At 38.4% G+C, this 16570-nt stretch overlaps 1 protein-coding gene across 5 annotated transcripts in view; it reads left to right on the top strand.

Annotated features, from left to right (window-relative positions):
• Window positions 1-16570, top strand: part of SKIC3 (SKI3 subunit of superkiller complex) — a 129855-nt gene that overhangs the window by 106062 nt on the left and 7223 nt on the right. For all 5 annotated transcript variants that reach the window (XM_055565100.1, XM_055565075.1, XM_055565065.1 and 2 more), the window contains 2 exons: window positions 1363-1521; window positions 9419-9571. In XM_055565100.1, the coding sequence (XP_055421075.1) occupies window positions 1363-1521; window positions 9419-9571 (312 nt within the window). The remainder of the gene's footprint in view (window positions 1-1362; window positions 1522-9418; window positions 9572-16570) is intronic.

Here is a 16570-nt window from a genome sequence, read left to right as displayed (position 1 = left end):
CGGGAGATTGTGTTGTTTTTCTAGAAATGTTTTTTGAAAGATCACTATGAATTTTACAGAGAAAGAGGAATGGATCTTTGAAGATCCCTTTGGTCCTTGAATTCTCTGAAAAGCAGAATCATACATTCTCTTTTATTTAAGAAATTCCATCTAGGTTCAGGACAGTTCAGTATAATACAGTGAATGTTAAGTGAGCGTAAATTGGCAGTTGCTTCTTACTCTCTCTGACAGAGTAAGGGTTACTTTTATGAACCTTTCCTCATCATTTTAAGGTTCCAATCTCTTACTTAGAAGAAAGCAATCACATACCTTTCAGAAATAAGGACATTTAGAACTATGACCTAATAGAAGATAAAGAATTAGGTTATTGAGAGACAGACAATAAAGAAAGATATGTCTAAAACAATAGTGGAAGGATTTGCTTGGAGAACTAGCCTTAACTTCTTGTATGTGTATATTGCGGATATATATTACATATGTTACATATATATTACATACATATACATATACATATTGTATAATAATTATAATACATATATACATATAAACAACATATACATTTATAAATATATATATATATATACACATACATACAATACTTTTATGTCTATGTATGTGTTTTAAGGTATAAATAAATGGCTTAGGGAAATATGTATAAGAAGTCTGTGCCTGGAGGAAGGACAATGTGTATCTTTATTAAGATGTTGAGAAAGGAAAAAAATTATAGCTCTTTCCTTCTTACATAGTATGCATATGCTCAGTTGCTTCAGTCATGTCCAACTCTTTGCAACCCTATGGACTATAGCCCTCCAGGCTTCTCTGTCCATGGGATTCTCCAGGCAAGAATACTGGAGTAGGTTGCCATGCCCTCCTCCAGGGGACGTTTCTGACCCAGGGATCAAACACGTGTCTCCTGAATCTCTGGCATTGCAGGCGGACTCTTTACTTCTGAGTCACCAGGGAAGCCCCTCTTACATAACACAGTTTCTTCCAAATAAGGGGTAATACTAGCCTTCACTGTTAATTTTATATTTTCTTAGTTCAGCTATTTATATGCAGACTCTAAATTTTTCAGGCTATCACCTAAGAATAAACCATCAAAGGAACGTACTAAATCTAAGAGTGACAATTTATAAACTACAGTAGTAGTATTACTGATTTTAGAGTTTATTTAAGTATAGAGTTTGATATTCCCAAGATGATCAGTGTTCTTTTTTTACTTTTGCTGTTATTTTTTAATAAGAAAAGGTTAAATTCAGGTTGGTTTTTTTTTTTTCCAGTATGGATAATAGCTTAATTGCCTTTTACATTAAACATTTCAGAACCTGTTTCACGAATTTCTGTTTGGGGTTTGATTTTTAGAATTTAAAAAGTAACCCTGATCAACCAGCTATTATCTTACTCTTGAGACAAGTTCAATGTAAACCACTCCTGGAGTCACGAAAACCTCTCCCAGACACTGTACTTGAAGAGCTGCAAAAAACAGTCATGTCCAACTCAACCTCTGTTCCCGCTTGGCAGGTAAATTTTCTCTTTTGTTATGTGAGTCCTGGGGCTGGTGCACTGGGATGACCCAGAGGGATGGTATGGGGAGGGAGGTGGGAGGAGGGGTTCAGGATTGGGAACATGTGTACACCCATGGCAGATTCATGTTGATGTATGGCAAAACCAATACAATATTGTAAAGTTAAAAAAAAAAATAAATAAATAATAAAAATTTAAGCAAAACTATTATAAAAAAAATGCTCTGTGATGTTCAGTGAGGTCAAGAGTGTGCCCCGCTTTTGTCTTGCCTTAAAACCCACTGTGTCTCTCGTTTTCACACAGTAGTTAATATGTGGTTAATATCTCTCATTAACCACAATAGTTAGAGAAACTAAAGAAGTTGATTATTCATTAAGGATCTGCTGCTGCATGGCTTTAAAGCGTTTAAAATCGCTGGTTATAAACCTTTCCATTTAAAACAGTGTTGAAAATAATGTCTTTTATAAGGAGTTGATGTAAGAGAGCTAAGTGTTACAAACATAATAAGCTTGCCGTAGTGGTGCTTAACTCTCCCTTTAGAGGCGATGTGTGTAGCTTTTCCTTAGCTCCTTTACAGGTAACCTGTATCTAAGATTCTAATGGGTTTTCGGTGCCTTCAGAAATAGTTATTTTCAGGATTGATGCCTGAATCCCTAAGCTGTCAGCCCTTTTAGCTGGCTCTGCTTACCACAATGACAAGTACATAATGATCACTACCTACTTTATTCTTATTGATACTAAAATACAAAAAGCATATATATTGCTCAACTTGTTACAGTTCTTTCTGTGCCCTGAGACAGTATCTAGGGGACTTTTTGACACAGGTTTTACAGAAGTTTGTTTTACTACAGTTCTTCATTTGATCTTTTGTTCTATGAATGTTTTGATGTCCTGTTTAAAAAGATTATCTAATGGTGTAAAATAGTTGGATTACACACATTAAGCTTCCTTTTTACTCTAATCCTTGAAGAAGGATGGTGCTTTTATCCCCCTCTCAGAGTAAATTTGCCATATGAGACTTAACATACTTTAATTCTAAGGTCAACTGGATATTGATGATCTCATGTTCTTTATCAAGGGGAAAAGCACTTTGTCAAACTAAAAGGGAAAAATTAAAGGATAAATTATGCAGTAAATAAAGTCTTAAGAGATAGCATATGTGTTTTCTTTTATACCATGATATAATTCACAAAGAATAGAATGTAAAAATCTTACTATATATGTAAGTACTTTTAACCATTGCTTACATCAAGATGTAGGGATTTCCCAGGTGGCTCAGTGGTAAAGAATCTGCCAATGCAGGAGACACAGGAGACTCAGGTTTGATTCCTGGGTTGGGAATATCCCTGGAGAAGGAAATGACAACTCACTCTAGTATTCTTGCCTGGGAAATCCCATGGACAGAGGAGCCAGGCAGGCTACGGTCAGTAGGGTCACAAAGAATTGACACAGCTTAGTGACTGAACACACACATATCAAGGTATAGAGTAGTTCCTGCAACCTAGTGGCCTCCTCTGTTGTTTAGTTGCTAAGTGTACCCAACCCTTTTGTGACCCCATGAACTGTATCCTGCCAGTCTCCTCTGTACGTGGGATTTCCCAGGCAAGAATACTGCAGTAGGTTGCTATTTCCTTCTCTGTGGGATCTTCCCTACCCAGGGATCAAACCAACATCTCCTGCACTGGCATGTAGCTTCTTTACTGCTGAGCCACCAGGGAAGCCCATATAAATTAATTCTAGAAAGAATGATTGTCAGGATAAACTAAAGATAAGGACAGAGAATCATATATTATTTGTTAGAATTCACTGCCACTACTTTATACCTTACCTTTATACTTTTAAAATATTTTACCTCACCAAGGTTTGAAAGAACTTAGCTTTAGATATAGTGGAATATTAAGCAAGTGTCAGGTTATATCTTAAGATGCTCTGATGTTTTCTTCTGTTGACAATTGAAGGCAAATTGTCTTGGTTTCTGAATTAATCTGGCACTGAAATGTGTTAGTTTCACAATTGTGTATGATTTTAGGGAAAAAAGGAATATTGCAAGACGTGATAAATGTATCCCTGGTGGCTCAGACGGTAAAGCATCTGCCTACAATGTGGGAGACCCAGTTTCAATCCCTGGGTCGGGAAGTCCCCTGGAGAGGGAAATGGCACCCTACTCCAGTACTCTTGCCTGGAAAAATCCCATGGACAGAGGAGCCTGATAGGCTACAGTCCATGGGGTCGCAAGGAGTTGGACAGGACTGAGTGACTTCACTTTCACTTTGATAAACATGGTGTTAGCCTTTTTCTCTAGCAGTACAGGACTGAAGACACGTTGGAATTAAGGTTGGGTATTTCTAACTGGCCATTAAATCCTGTACATACAAAGCCCCTGCAGGAAACCATAAAAGGCAATAAGAATTAATAGGATTCTAGAAAAAAATTCTGCCCACATCCCTACTGAATAGGCACCTCAGTCATACTACCATTTTGGAATTGGTGTACCTTGCATGAAGGCCAGGTGTGTAACTGCATCTGCAGAGTCGTCATTTAAGTGTATTCTACTGCCGAAAGATTGGACATGGTTGCTGGTATTAACACAAATTGCTAACAAAAAGTTTTCAACTTGAATATACTACTAGCTGGTTATGTGATTTTAGTCCAGGTACACCCACTTCAGCTCCAGAGTCTTCATCTGAAACATGAGAGAGGAATTTTAGATAATATAATTACTGTAGAAGTCTTTTAAAAAATTATCAGTAAATATTCACTGTTCAGCAGTTTAATGGAAGTACCATATAAGCAGTGGTACATTGTTGAAATAGGATCATGCTGAAGATCACTAATTAGTTTTAAGTACAGTCCTTACTTTACATACTGTTCACCTCCACACTATTAGACTTCTATGTCTGCTATATAGAATATGCCACATTCCATGGCCAAACTCTCCCTATAACTATTACATCTAATGGCTCATGAACTGCTGTCTTCAGAGTCTGTGCTTTGTTGTTCAGTCACTAAGGTGTGTCCGACTCCTTGCAACCCCATGGACTGTAGCACACCAGGCTTATCTGTCCTCCACTATCTCCTGTGCTAGATCCAAACAAAATTGAAACCTCAGATGAGGTTTCTGTTCCATATTGAAGTAGTTCCAGTTCATGGTCTCCTAGCTACCACTTCTCCATAACTGCAAACCATTTAAGATCTGACCTGCTATCCTGTTTGGCCCTCTGTCATCTTTGGGCATCATAATTTCTGTGACTTCCTGCAACCTAGTGGCTTCCCCCATGCCTCTCCCTTTGTGACTCCCCCTGTGTCAAAAAAAGAAGGCGGCAGAACCACTATTATGACTTATATCACTTCTGTCTAATTTTGCCTGTTTTTAAACTTGATATATATGGAATATCTTTTTGTATGTGGTTACTTTCATTCAACATCATGTCCATGAAGTTCATTTAGTTGTTTCATGTAGCCATAGTTTTTTTTTCACTTATTTTTATGAATAATATACTGTAAGATATCCCTTTTACTGTTGATAGACATTTGGATTACAGTTGACCCTTGAACAGCATGGGTCTGAACTGCATGAGTCCAGTTATACATGGCTATTTTTCAGTAGTCCGTGGTTGGTTCAGTCCTTGCAACCATGAGTACAGAGGCTGACTGTAAGTTACATCCGTGTTGTTCAAAGGTAACTGGGTTTCCAGGTTTTGGCTGTTATAACGCTGCTGGGATATGCCTTTTGTTGGGTGATAATTTCATGAACAGAGAAGCCCGGCAGGCTGTAGTCCAAGGGATTGCAGAGAGTCAGACGACTGAGCTGCTAGCACTTTTGCTTTTTCTTTTCCTAGTGAAAATGTGTTCACTTTAGTAGATCCTGTCCAGTGTTTTTTTAAAATGGGTTGTCAATTTATGTTTCCACCTGCAAATTATAAGCCTTCCAATTGCTGATATTGCTAGATGGTGATTATTATTTTCCCTTTTCAGTGGATATGTAGGAAATAAATAGTATCATATAGTGGTTTTAAGTGGAATTTGTGTGGTTAGTCGCTCGGTTGTGTCCGACTCTTTGTGACCCTAGGGATGGTAGTCCGCCAGGCTCCTCTGTCTACGGGGATTCTCCAGGCAAGAATCCTGGAGTGCGTTGCCATGCCCTCCTCCAGGGCATCTTCCCAACCCAGGGATCAAACCCAGATCTCCTGCATTCCAGGTGGATTCTTTACCATCTGAGCCACCAGGGAAGCCCAAGAATACTGGAGTGGGTAGCCTATCCCTTCTCCAGTGGTTCTTCCTGACCCAGGAATTGAACCAGGGTCTCCTGCATTGCAAGTGGATTCTTCCCAGCTGAGTTACCAGGGAAGCCCTGACAGCTAAGTGGAATTTACCTAATGAAAAATGCTGTTGAGCACTTTTCATATGTTTATTGGATCTTTGAATATCTTATTTTTAAAGTACCATTTCTTTACTGTAGTTTTTAATGGCCTGTTATCTTGCTGAATTGTTGAAATTCATTATATTTTCTGGCTACAAGCACATTTTTGGATATCTTTATTGCAAATATTTTCGTAATGTTATTTTTTGATGAGTAGTTCTTAATCTCAGTGAAGTCCAATTTATTATTTTTTAATGGTTAATGTTTTACCAGGGTGTTCTACTTTAGTTTGTGAAGATTTTTTTCTGTTTTTCTTTAGAAACTGTTGTTCTGTCTTTCATATACAGGTCTATGATCCATCCTGGATTAATTTTTGTGAGTGTTGTAGGGTCAAGGTTCATTTTTTTCCTGTATGGATGTGTAATTGTTCTAGTACCATCCTTCGAAAAGACCATTATGTCCTCCACTGAATTGTCATGATGCTTTTGTTATAAATCAGGTGACTGGGTATGTGTGGTTTTTAGGGCTCTTTATTCTTTTTCTCCTTTTTCATTGATCTATTTGTTTATTATTGCTTATAGCTTTATAGTTTGTTTTGATGTGTGGAGGAAATATTAGGACCTCCAAACATTAAGACCTCCATTTTTGTTTTCCTTCAAGTTTATCTCAACCATTTTAGGTCTTTTGCATTTACCTGTGAATTGTCAGTTACCCTTACTCTCCCCGCCAAACAAAAGTCCAACTGAGGTCTAGATCGGAATTACGATCTATAGTTTAAATAAATAAATAATAAATAATAAATTTTTAGTTTAAATTAATCTATAGTTTAATTTGGGAAAATTAACAAAGTATTACTATTGAGTTTCTCTATTCATAAATGTGTTATGGGGGTGGTGGTTTAGTTGCTGATTCTTGTAGCCTGCCAGGCTCTTCTGTCCATGGGATACTCCAGGCAAGAATACTAGAGTGGGTTGCCATTTCCTTCTCCAGGGGATCTTCCCAACCTAGGGATCGAAGCCAGGTCTCCTGTATTGCAGGTGGATTCTTTACCAGCTGAGCTGTTATAGTCCTTATTACTTAAGTTCTAAATTTCTCTCAGCAATGTTTTAAAATTTTAAAAAGATCATAGAAATACAGTTGATTTTTATATTTTGACCTTCTAACAGCCTTGCTAACTTATTCTTTTGAAATAGTTTTGGGTTTTCTGTATATACCAATATTTCCTTTGTGAATAATTTTTACTTTTTCTTTCTAATAATTTTAAGTTAAAATTTTTCTTGACTCATTGCACTATTTAGAGTCTCAAATACAGTGTTAAACAGAAGTGGTGATAAGGGAACATACTGGTCTTATTCTCTGCCTCAGATAGAAAGCATTTATAATTTCAGCTACAATATTTGCTTTAGATTTTTATAGGCATTTAACAGATTCTAAGGGCTTCCCAAGTGGTGCTAGCAGTAAAGAACCTGCTTGCCAGTGCACGAGTTCTAAGAGATGCAGGTTTGATCCTGGGGTTGGAAAGATCCCCTGGAGAGGGGCATGGCAACCCACTCCAGTGTTCTTGCCTGGAGAATCCCGTGCACAGAGGGGCCTGCTAGGCTACAGTCCATAGGATTGCAAAGAGTTGGACACCACGGAAGCAACTCAGCATTCATGCATGCAACAGATTCTAAAATGGCTGTCCAATTTATCTTTTACATTAAGGAAATGCTTTTCTGAGTTTGTCAAGAGAGATTTGTTTTTTTATCATGAATGAGTAGATTTTGGGGGGCCATCTGTGAGAATGGTTCTTTTTCTTTATTCTGTTAATATGGTAGATTGCATGGATTTTTGAATATTAAACCAACCTTTCGTTCTTAGAAGAAGCCCTGCTTGGTCATGATGTATTGTTCCTTTTATATATTGCTAGAGTCAGCTTGTTAAATATTTGTTTACAATGTGAATACCTATATTCATGAGAGAGATTGGCCTGTAATTTTTCAGTCTCATAAGGTCATTGGTAGGTTTTGCTATCTCTGTTATTATTCCATTTTTCTTTATTTTTCTGAAAGAGTTTGTGTTATAATAATAATTATTATACAGTAATATATTTATTATTATTATATAGAAATTATTATAGAAATTATGTATAATTATAAAAATAAATGTAAGGACATTTATTTCCTCAATGTTTGGAAGAATTCACTATTGAAGCTATTCAGACCAAGAATTTCCTTTATGGGAAAGTTTGTATCTTTTTAAATTCCGTGTTAAATTTCTTTAATACATATAGGACTTTTAAGATTTCTTGTTTCCTTAGCATTTGTGAGTTGCAAGAAATTTGTACAGAGTATCTCAATTTCTTAAACATGTCATTTAAGTCAAGCTGGTTAATTATGTTTAAATCTTCTATATCCTTATTCATTTATTTATTTATTTATTTGTCTGTTTCTGTTATCATTGCTGTGATAAGTGTGTTGAAATCTCCAATTCAGATTCTGAATTTGTCTATTTCTTCTTAAATTTCTATTTTTGCTTCATAAATTCTATGTGATTGGGATATAAAAATGTAGAAATGTTATATCTTCCTTTGATTGACTCTTTCATCATTATGAAACAGTCCAGTTTATCTCTTAACATCTCTTGTCTTGAAGTCTACTTTGTTGGGAATTAATACAGTTATGCTAACTTTTGGTTAGTGTTTACATGATATATCTGTCACATATGAACAATCATTGTGTGTTTTGATTTTGTTCCTGACTTGCTATCTTGAGAGACTTTTTAAGACTTCAGACTAGATATGGCCAGTATGCTGTTGCTAATGGAATGCGCAAGGTGGCAATACATATGTCCTCTCTCTCTTGAACCTCCCTCCCACTTCCCAACTCATCCCAGCCTTCTAGGTTGTCACAGAGCACCAGGTTGAGCTTCCTGTGTTACACAGCAACTTCCCACTAGCTGTCTAGTTTACATATGGTAATATATATGCTGCAGTGCTGCTTTCTCAGTTCATCCCACTCTCTCCTTCCCTCTGCCCCACCATGTTCATAAGTCTCTTCTCTATTCCTGCCCTGCAAATTGGTTCAACAGTACCATTTTTCTCAATTCCACAATATTTATTTTTCTCTTTCTGACTTATTTTACTCTAACAGACTATAGGTTCATCCACCTCACTAGAACTGACTCAAATTCCTTCCCTTTTATGGCTGAGTAATATTCCATTGTATGTATGTACCACGACTTCTTTATCCATTCATCTGCTGATAGACATCTAGGTTGCTTCCATGTCCTGGGTCCTGTAAATTGTGCTGCAATGAACATTGGAGTACACGTGTTGTTTTGAATTACGGTTTTCTCAGGGTATATGCCCAGTAGTAGGATTGCTGGGTTATATGGGGCTGTCCCCTTTCTTAACCTGTGATTTTTGTTTTGGGGGCACAAAATTCATCAATAATTAAATTAAAATTTTTAACTCCAAAGTTTATTGAATTTGTTGGAAGTAGACTGTGCAGTAAACTAAAATCTTGTGGGTCCTTTTCTCTTGCTACTCCTCAGTGGCTGGCACACATATATCAGTCCCAAGGAATGATGGGTGCTGCAGAGATGTGTTACAGGAAGAGCCTGCAAGTAGCATCCCAGCAGGGCAGCTGGAGTGGGAAGCTCTCAAGCCTGCTGAGGCTAGCACTGCTTGCGTTGGAAGTCTGCATGGTAAGACCTCGTTATAGTTATGATGTGGGAAACTGCTTCTTTTATTTTTCTTTAAGATAAAAGCTTTTTACATAGTGATATTCCATTCAGTTCATATCGTTTCATCACCTTCTGTGGGCTCCTTATAGACGTTGATGGAAATAAAGTAACATAACATAAACTCATAGACTCTAGCAGGACATTGCCATCATTTAGGAGGAAAAAACAAAGATTGCAACTTAAAAAGTTGAATTATGACAGAATATATATTTTTGTTTCTTGGTGACTTAAGTTAGAATTAACCCAGCTACCTGTTAGTGACAAAGATGCATTTCAGTCATTTCTCAGTTCAATTTGATGTTCTGTAAGAGGGATTCCTAGTAATTTTTGACTTGATATATTTTCTGATACCAAGTTAGGTGTGTTAATCTAGAGGTCTTATAAACTCTTCTAGGTAAATATTTAAGTAGGTGTCTGGAGGAGGAAACTCCAGAAAAGTGTATATGATATCCTATTTGAGTGTATATATGTATAGTATATAGTTTTGAGAATGTTTATCTGTAAAGACACTGTGTACATGTGCATGTTAAAAGACACATAGAAAGATATGAAAAGACACAAAAGAAACAATGGTAGTTACTTTGGAGAATGGTATTAGATGTCTTTAAGGAATGGTGGAGGAGAATTTTTCATTTTCTATCCTTGGCTAGTGTTTTAATTGTTTATCATAAGCATATTACTTCTGTAATTAAAAGATAAGTGTCATTTAAAAAAAATTTTCCTAGACAGGACTGAATGAACTATTGCTTATGCCATAGTAGTCCATTGCCAACTTTATTTACTTGCTTTCACTGGGCATTTTAGCAAAAAAATACAAGATTTAGGAAGTGTGTTTAGCTTTGGTGCTTTACTCTGGGGCACATTTCAGAGCTCCTTAGGTTGGGGCCGTGTTTTGCTCTTCTTTCTGTTTTGCTTTATGCTCTGCCTAACACATAGGGGCTCTTCCACCAGTAGTTTTGAATGAATGGGTGGGTTATAGTGGTGGTCAAATTTGAGATAATTTGGCTGGAAAGAAATGGTGGTTAATGGTAGTTGTGGGCCACTGAAGATGTTATTTTGTTTGTCCCATATTTATGTTTAACAAAAGTCTCTGTGACGCTGGTAGCTGGTGGGCTGTGGAAGCAACATGTGACATCTATAACTGTTCCTGAATGTGTGGAGAAGTCTAACTTATTTTTTGTTTTAGCCCTTTTACTCTTTTTTAGCCCTTTTAGTCTAACTTATTATTTAGCCCTTTTAGTCTAACTTATTAATTTTTTCGTTAATAAGAATTATTTAGTGATGTGTTTTTTTGTTTGTTCTTCATGCTGGGAAATTAAATCTGACCTGGAATAAAATAAAAACAACAATAATAATAGCAAACATACAGAACACTTAGCCTCTGCTAGGTTCTGTTGTAGTGCTTTATATGTATCAACTTCATTAATATTCATAAGAATCCTATTTTTCAGATGACGAGATTGGATTACAGTTTAGTAATACCCGTGTGTACCTGCCTCCACCCCCACCACTGCTGCCACCACACACAGTGTTTTCTCCAGGAGCTGTGGTTCTGCCTGTGAAAACTTCAGCCAATTAAGCTGTCTAGAACTCCCCTCCTAACTTTTTTGGTAATAGTGGAGATGGTAATAACTACTTTGCCTAAGGTTGTTAGGAATATCAAATGAAGTAACACAAATGCCTTTGTAAACTTCAAAGCGCTGTTCACATTTGATTTGCTTGTTATAAGATTTGATACCCAGCAGTTATTGTAAGGAGATGTCGTATTTCTCTGGTAAATAGCTGGCAGTGTATGGAGGATGTGTATATGATATGTGTGATAATATATGAATATATTATTAAACTGAAAGGTTCTGCTAAGATATTAAATATCTTAGATTCCAAAGAGAGATAGCAAATCAAGATACAGATTTCTGAAGCAGGTAGAAGACTTAACCCGTAAGGAAGCTATACAAAGATTAGGAGAGTAGAGTTGGAGGACTGTGAAGAAATCTTTCTGGAGAAAGCTGTTGCCTCCTCATCATCTCCCTGGCACATTCCCACACACACACAGGTGCCCCCCAGGCGAAAAAGGTGGTGCCACCAGAGAGAGCGAGGCTGTGATGTGTGGCCTCAGAGGTCCTGCAGGCACGTGTCCAGAAGCATATGGACAGGTGTCTGATGCGTGCCTTGAAAACTGCAGCTCTCCACCTGCTGGGAAGAGAGTTGGTCATGGTTTGGAACGTGACTGCCTGCTTCTGGGAGAGTGGTCAGCAGTGGGTGAATCCCAGATAGTTAGGAATGCACGTTTGGCTACAAGATGCCCTCCATCTTACTAAAGAGTTGCTGCAGTGTGAGGTGGGCAGCACTCCTGGAGTTCATTCGATCCAAGAATGGATGATGCCACCTGAGCTGGTGGACTGGCATTGGAATTATCTTAGGTCCTGACATGCAGAGCCACCTAGAGGAGTGATGGAATCTCAGCAGAAAGGAAGCTGGAGGTCTCCAGATTGCCAGAGCATGTGAAGAGAGGAAGTGGAACAGAGTGCATCCACCCAGCTTAGTGGAATTGTGCATCCTGCCTCCCACGGGGTTTAGTGCTCTGTAGTCACCGTGTTGACATGTTTAATCATTTTTTAACAAAGGACCCTGCATGTTTTATATTTTATATTGAGCCCCACAGATTTCAAAGCTGGTTCTGCAGTAAAGAGACTACCCACAAAGCTGGGAGTCTCTGATAAAACCAACAAAATCCAGATGAAGAGACAAAGATCTTTAACTGTCTATCAGGCCTAAGGAATCAGACATCACCATACAATTGAGAAGGAACTCTTAAAGTCGCTCAGTCGTGTCCAACTCCTTGTGATCCCATGCATTATAGCCTTCCAGTTCCCTCTGTCCATGGAATTGTCCAGGCAAGAATACTGGAGTAGGTTGCCATTTGCTTCTCCAGGGGATCTTCCCAACCCAGGGATTGAACCCTGCTCTTCTGCATTGCAGTCAGATTCTTCACCATCTGACCCACCAGGGAAGCCATCACCTTACAATGACACCCACCAAACTTCTGATGTTTCAGTTGAGGCCAGAAACTACAATTAGCAAGAAAAGGTGGGAGTGCTGGGCAGAGGAACAAGCCATGTGCTGCTGCCTGTAAGCACACCCTAACTAAGAGCTAAGGAGATGGGAGTAGGGTGTAAATATTATCTTTGTATGAAGATTGAAGTTTTAAAAAGAAGAGAACTTTCTAATTAAGACTCTGAATGGATGTCAGAATCATGTTTCTTTTTCAGTCACTCAGTCATGACCAACTCTTTGCGACCCCATGAACTGCAGCACGCCAGGCATCCCTGTCCTTTACCATCTCCCGGAGCTTGCTTAAACTCATGTCCATTGAGTCGGTGATGCCATCCAACCATCCCATCCTCTGTTGTCCCCTTCTCCTGCCTTCAGTCTTTACCAGCATCAGGGTCTTTTCCAATGAGTCAGTTCTTTGCATCAGGTGGCCACAGTATTAGAGCTTCAGCGTCAGCATCAGTCCTTCCAATGAATATTCAGGATTGATTTCCTTTAGGATGGACTGGTTGGATCTCCTTGCAGTCCAAGGGACTCTCAAGAGTATTCTCCAACACCACAATTCAAAAGCATCAATTCTTCAGTGCCCAACCTTCTTTATGGTCCAACTGTCACATCCATACATGACTCCTGGAAAAACCATAGCTTTGACCAGACGGACCTTTGTTGGCAAAGTAATGTCTCCGCTTTTTAACATGCTGTCTAGGTTTGTCATAGCATTTCTTCCAAGGAGCAGGCATCTTTTAATTTCATAGTTGCAGTCACCATCTGCAGTGATTTTGGAGCCCAAGTCGATGAAGTCTGTCACTGTTTCCAGTTTTTCCCCATCTATTTGCCATGAAGTGATGGGACTGGATGCCATGATCTTCATTTTTTGAATGTTGAGTTTTAAGCCAGCTTTTTCACTCTCCTCTTTCACTTTCATCAAGAGGTTCTTTAGTTCCTCTTTGCTTTCTGCCATAAGGGTGGTGTCATCTGCATATCTGAGGTTATTGATATTTCTCCCTGAAATCTTGATTCTAGCTTGCACTTCATCCAGTCTGGCATTTCGCATGATGTACTCTGCATATAAGTTGAATAATCAGGGTGACAATATACAGCCTTGATGTACTCTTTTCCCAAATTGGAACCCCAGTCCATTGTTCCATGTCCGGTTCTAACTGTTGCTTCTTGACCTGCATACAGATTTATCAGGAGACAGGTGAGGTGATCTGGTATTCCCATCTCTTTAAGAATTTTCCAGTTTGTTGTGATCCACATGGTCAAAAGCTTTAGTGTAGTCAATGAAGCAGAAGTGGGTTTTTTCTGCAGTTCTCTTGCTTTTTCTGTGACCCAGTGGATGTTGACAATTTGATCTCTGGTTCCTCTGCCTTTTCTAAATCCAGCTTGAACATCTGGAAGTTCTTGGTTCACATACTGTTGAAGCCTCTCTGAAGAATTTTCAACATTACTTTGCTACTGTGTGAGATGAGTGCAATTGTGCAGTAGTGTGAGCATTCTTTGGCAATGCCTTTCTTTGGGATTGGAATGAAAACTGACCATTTCCAGTCCTGTAGCCACTGCTGATTTTCCAAATTTGCTGGCATATTGCGTGTAGCACTTTCACAGCATCATCTTTGAGGATTTGAAATAGCTCAGCTGGAATTCCATCACCTCCACTAGCTTTGTTCCTTGTGATGCCGCCTAAAGCCCACTTGACTTCACACTCCATGATTTCTGGCTCTAGGTGAATGATCAAACCATCGTGGTTATCTGGGTCATTAAGACCTTTTTTGTATAGTTCTTCTGTGTATCTCATGGACAGAGGAGTCAGTCCATGGGGTCGAAAAGAGTTGGACACAACTGAGTGACTTTACTCTTACTTTCACTTTTTCTGTGTATAGTTCTTCAGAGTCATGGGACCTACTGTAATTTACATCCTTATTGTATAAGGAAAAGTCTCCCTCATATAATAAGTTTAAAACCATAATGGGAAACATAAGTAAGTGCATCCTAGGGACTTCCCTGGTGGTCCGGTGGCGAAGACTTCATGCCCCCACAGCAGGGGATATGGGTTGCATCTCTGCTCAGAGAACTAGATCCCACACGCTGCAACTAAGGGTTCACACGCCAGAACTCAAGATCGGAGATCCTGCATGCGGCAAGTAAGACCTGGTGCAGGGAAATAAATCTATGTATATATATTTTTAAGTTTATTCCAATCACATTGTTTAATATACTGGTTACATATAGAAGGGCTTCCCTAGTTATTTAGCAGTAGAGAATCTGCCTGCCAGTGCAAGAGATGCAGGTTTGATCCCTGAGTTAGGAAGATCCCCTGGAGAAGGAAATGGCAACCCACTCCAGTATCCTTGCTGGGAAAACCCACGGACAGAGGAGCCTGGTGGGCTCCAATCCATAGGGTCTCAAAAAGAGTCGGCCACAACAGCAACTAAGCATGCACAGTATGCACATATAGAAAATATTATATAATAATATTGGGTTGACCCAAACGTTCATTTGGATTTTTTCATAACATAAAAAAAACAAATGAATTTTTTGGCCAGCCCATACATGCACTAACTTTACAAAATACTTTATATGAATTCTTGGAATTTAGACAGTGCATTGTAAAACCACCCACTGAGAGTTTTGTACTATTGGCTTTTTAAAAAATGTACTAGGAATAATTTTATTAGTATGGGCTTTGCCTTACATTCTTTGCCAGGTGGGAGCAAGTTGTCATTGCTCCCATCTTTATGGAAGATGTCTCACAACCTCTGGTCTCTATTTTCAAATTCATTATCCCTATGACTTCCTCTTCCTTGATTATACAAATTACTGTTGGCTGTACTGAACTCAGAGTTCATTGCTCTAACATTTGAAAAGAATAATTTTATTATTTGAAAGGAACTACAGAGCATGGGGGTCGCAAAAAGTCGGACACGATTGGGCAACTGAACTACAACAATGTATTCACTTATTATATTGACTTTATTAAAATGTATATTCTAGACACCTGTTATTAGGAAATCTTGGTTACAATTTGAGGTTTTTAACAAAAGATTTTAAATGCATATTTTTCTTCTTGTATAATTCAGTAGAGTGTTCACCATTTTATTTTTAGTTACTGTTTCTTAGGAAATACTTATCTATGTTATTTTTGTACTCAGTACATACTATAAGAAGCTAAACTTTGCAACTGAAGTAATCTTATCATTTTTCCCCCATATAATGAAATTCTGAATAAAATTTTCAAAATAGTTGACTTTGATTTCAGTTCAGTTCAGTTCAGTCACTCAGTCATGTCTGACTCTTTGTGACCCCATGAACCGCAGCACGCCAGGCCTCCCTGCCCATCACCAACTCCCGGAGTCCACCTAAACCCATGTCCATTGAGTTGGTGATGCCATCCAACCATCTCATCCTCTGTCATCCCCTTCTCCTCCTGCCCTCAATCTTTCCCAGCATCAGGGTCTTTTCAAATGAGTCAGTTCTTCGCATCAGGTGGCCAAAATATTGGAGTTTCAGTTTCAACATCAGTCTTACCAATGAACACCCAGGACTGATCTCCTTTAGGATGGACTGGTTGGATCTCCTTGCAGTCCAAGGACTCTCAAGAGTCTTTTCCAATACCACAGTTCAAAAGCATCAATTCTTTGGCACTCAGCTTTCTTTATAGTCCAACTCTCACATCCATACATGACCACTGGAAAAACCATAGCCTTGACTAGATGGACCTTTGTTGGCAAAGTGATGTCTCTGCTTTTTATTTTATTTTATTTTTATTTATTTTTTTTTTAAATATAAATTTATTTATTTTAATTGGAGGTTAATTACTTTACAATATTGTATTGGTTTTGCCATAAATCAACATGAATCTGCCACAGGTGTACACGTGTTCCCCATTCTCTGCTTTTGAATATGCTG

The sequence above is a fragment of the Bubalus kerabau genome, chromosome 1 (genome assembly GCF_029407905.1).
Source record: "Bubalus kerabau isolate K-KA32 ecotype Philippines breed swamp buffalo chromosome 1, PCC_UOA_SB_1v2, whole genome shotgun sequence".
In the NCBI taxonomy this organism is placed as follows: domain Eukaryota; kingdom Metazoa; phylum Chordata; class Mammalia; order Artiodactyla; family Bovidae; genus Bubalus; species Bubalus kerabau.
This window is presented reverse-complemented; position numbering and strand designations above follow the sequence as displayed.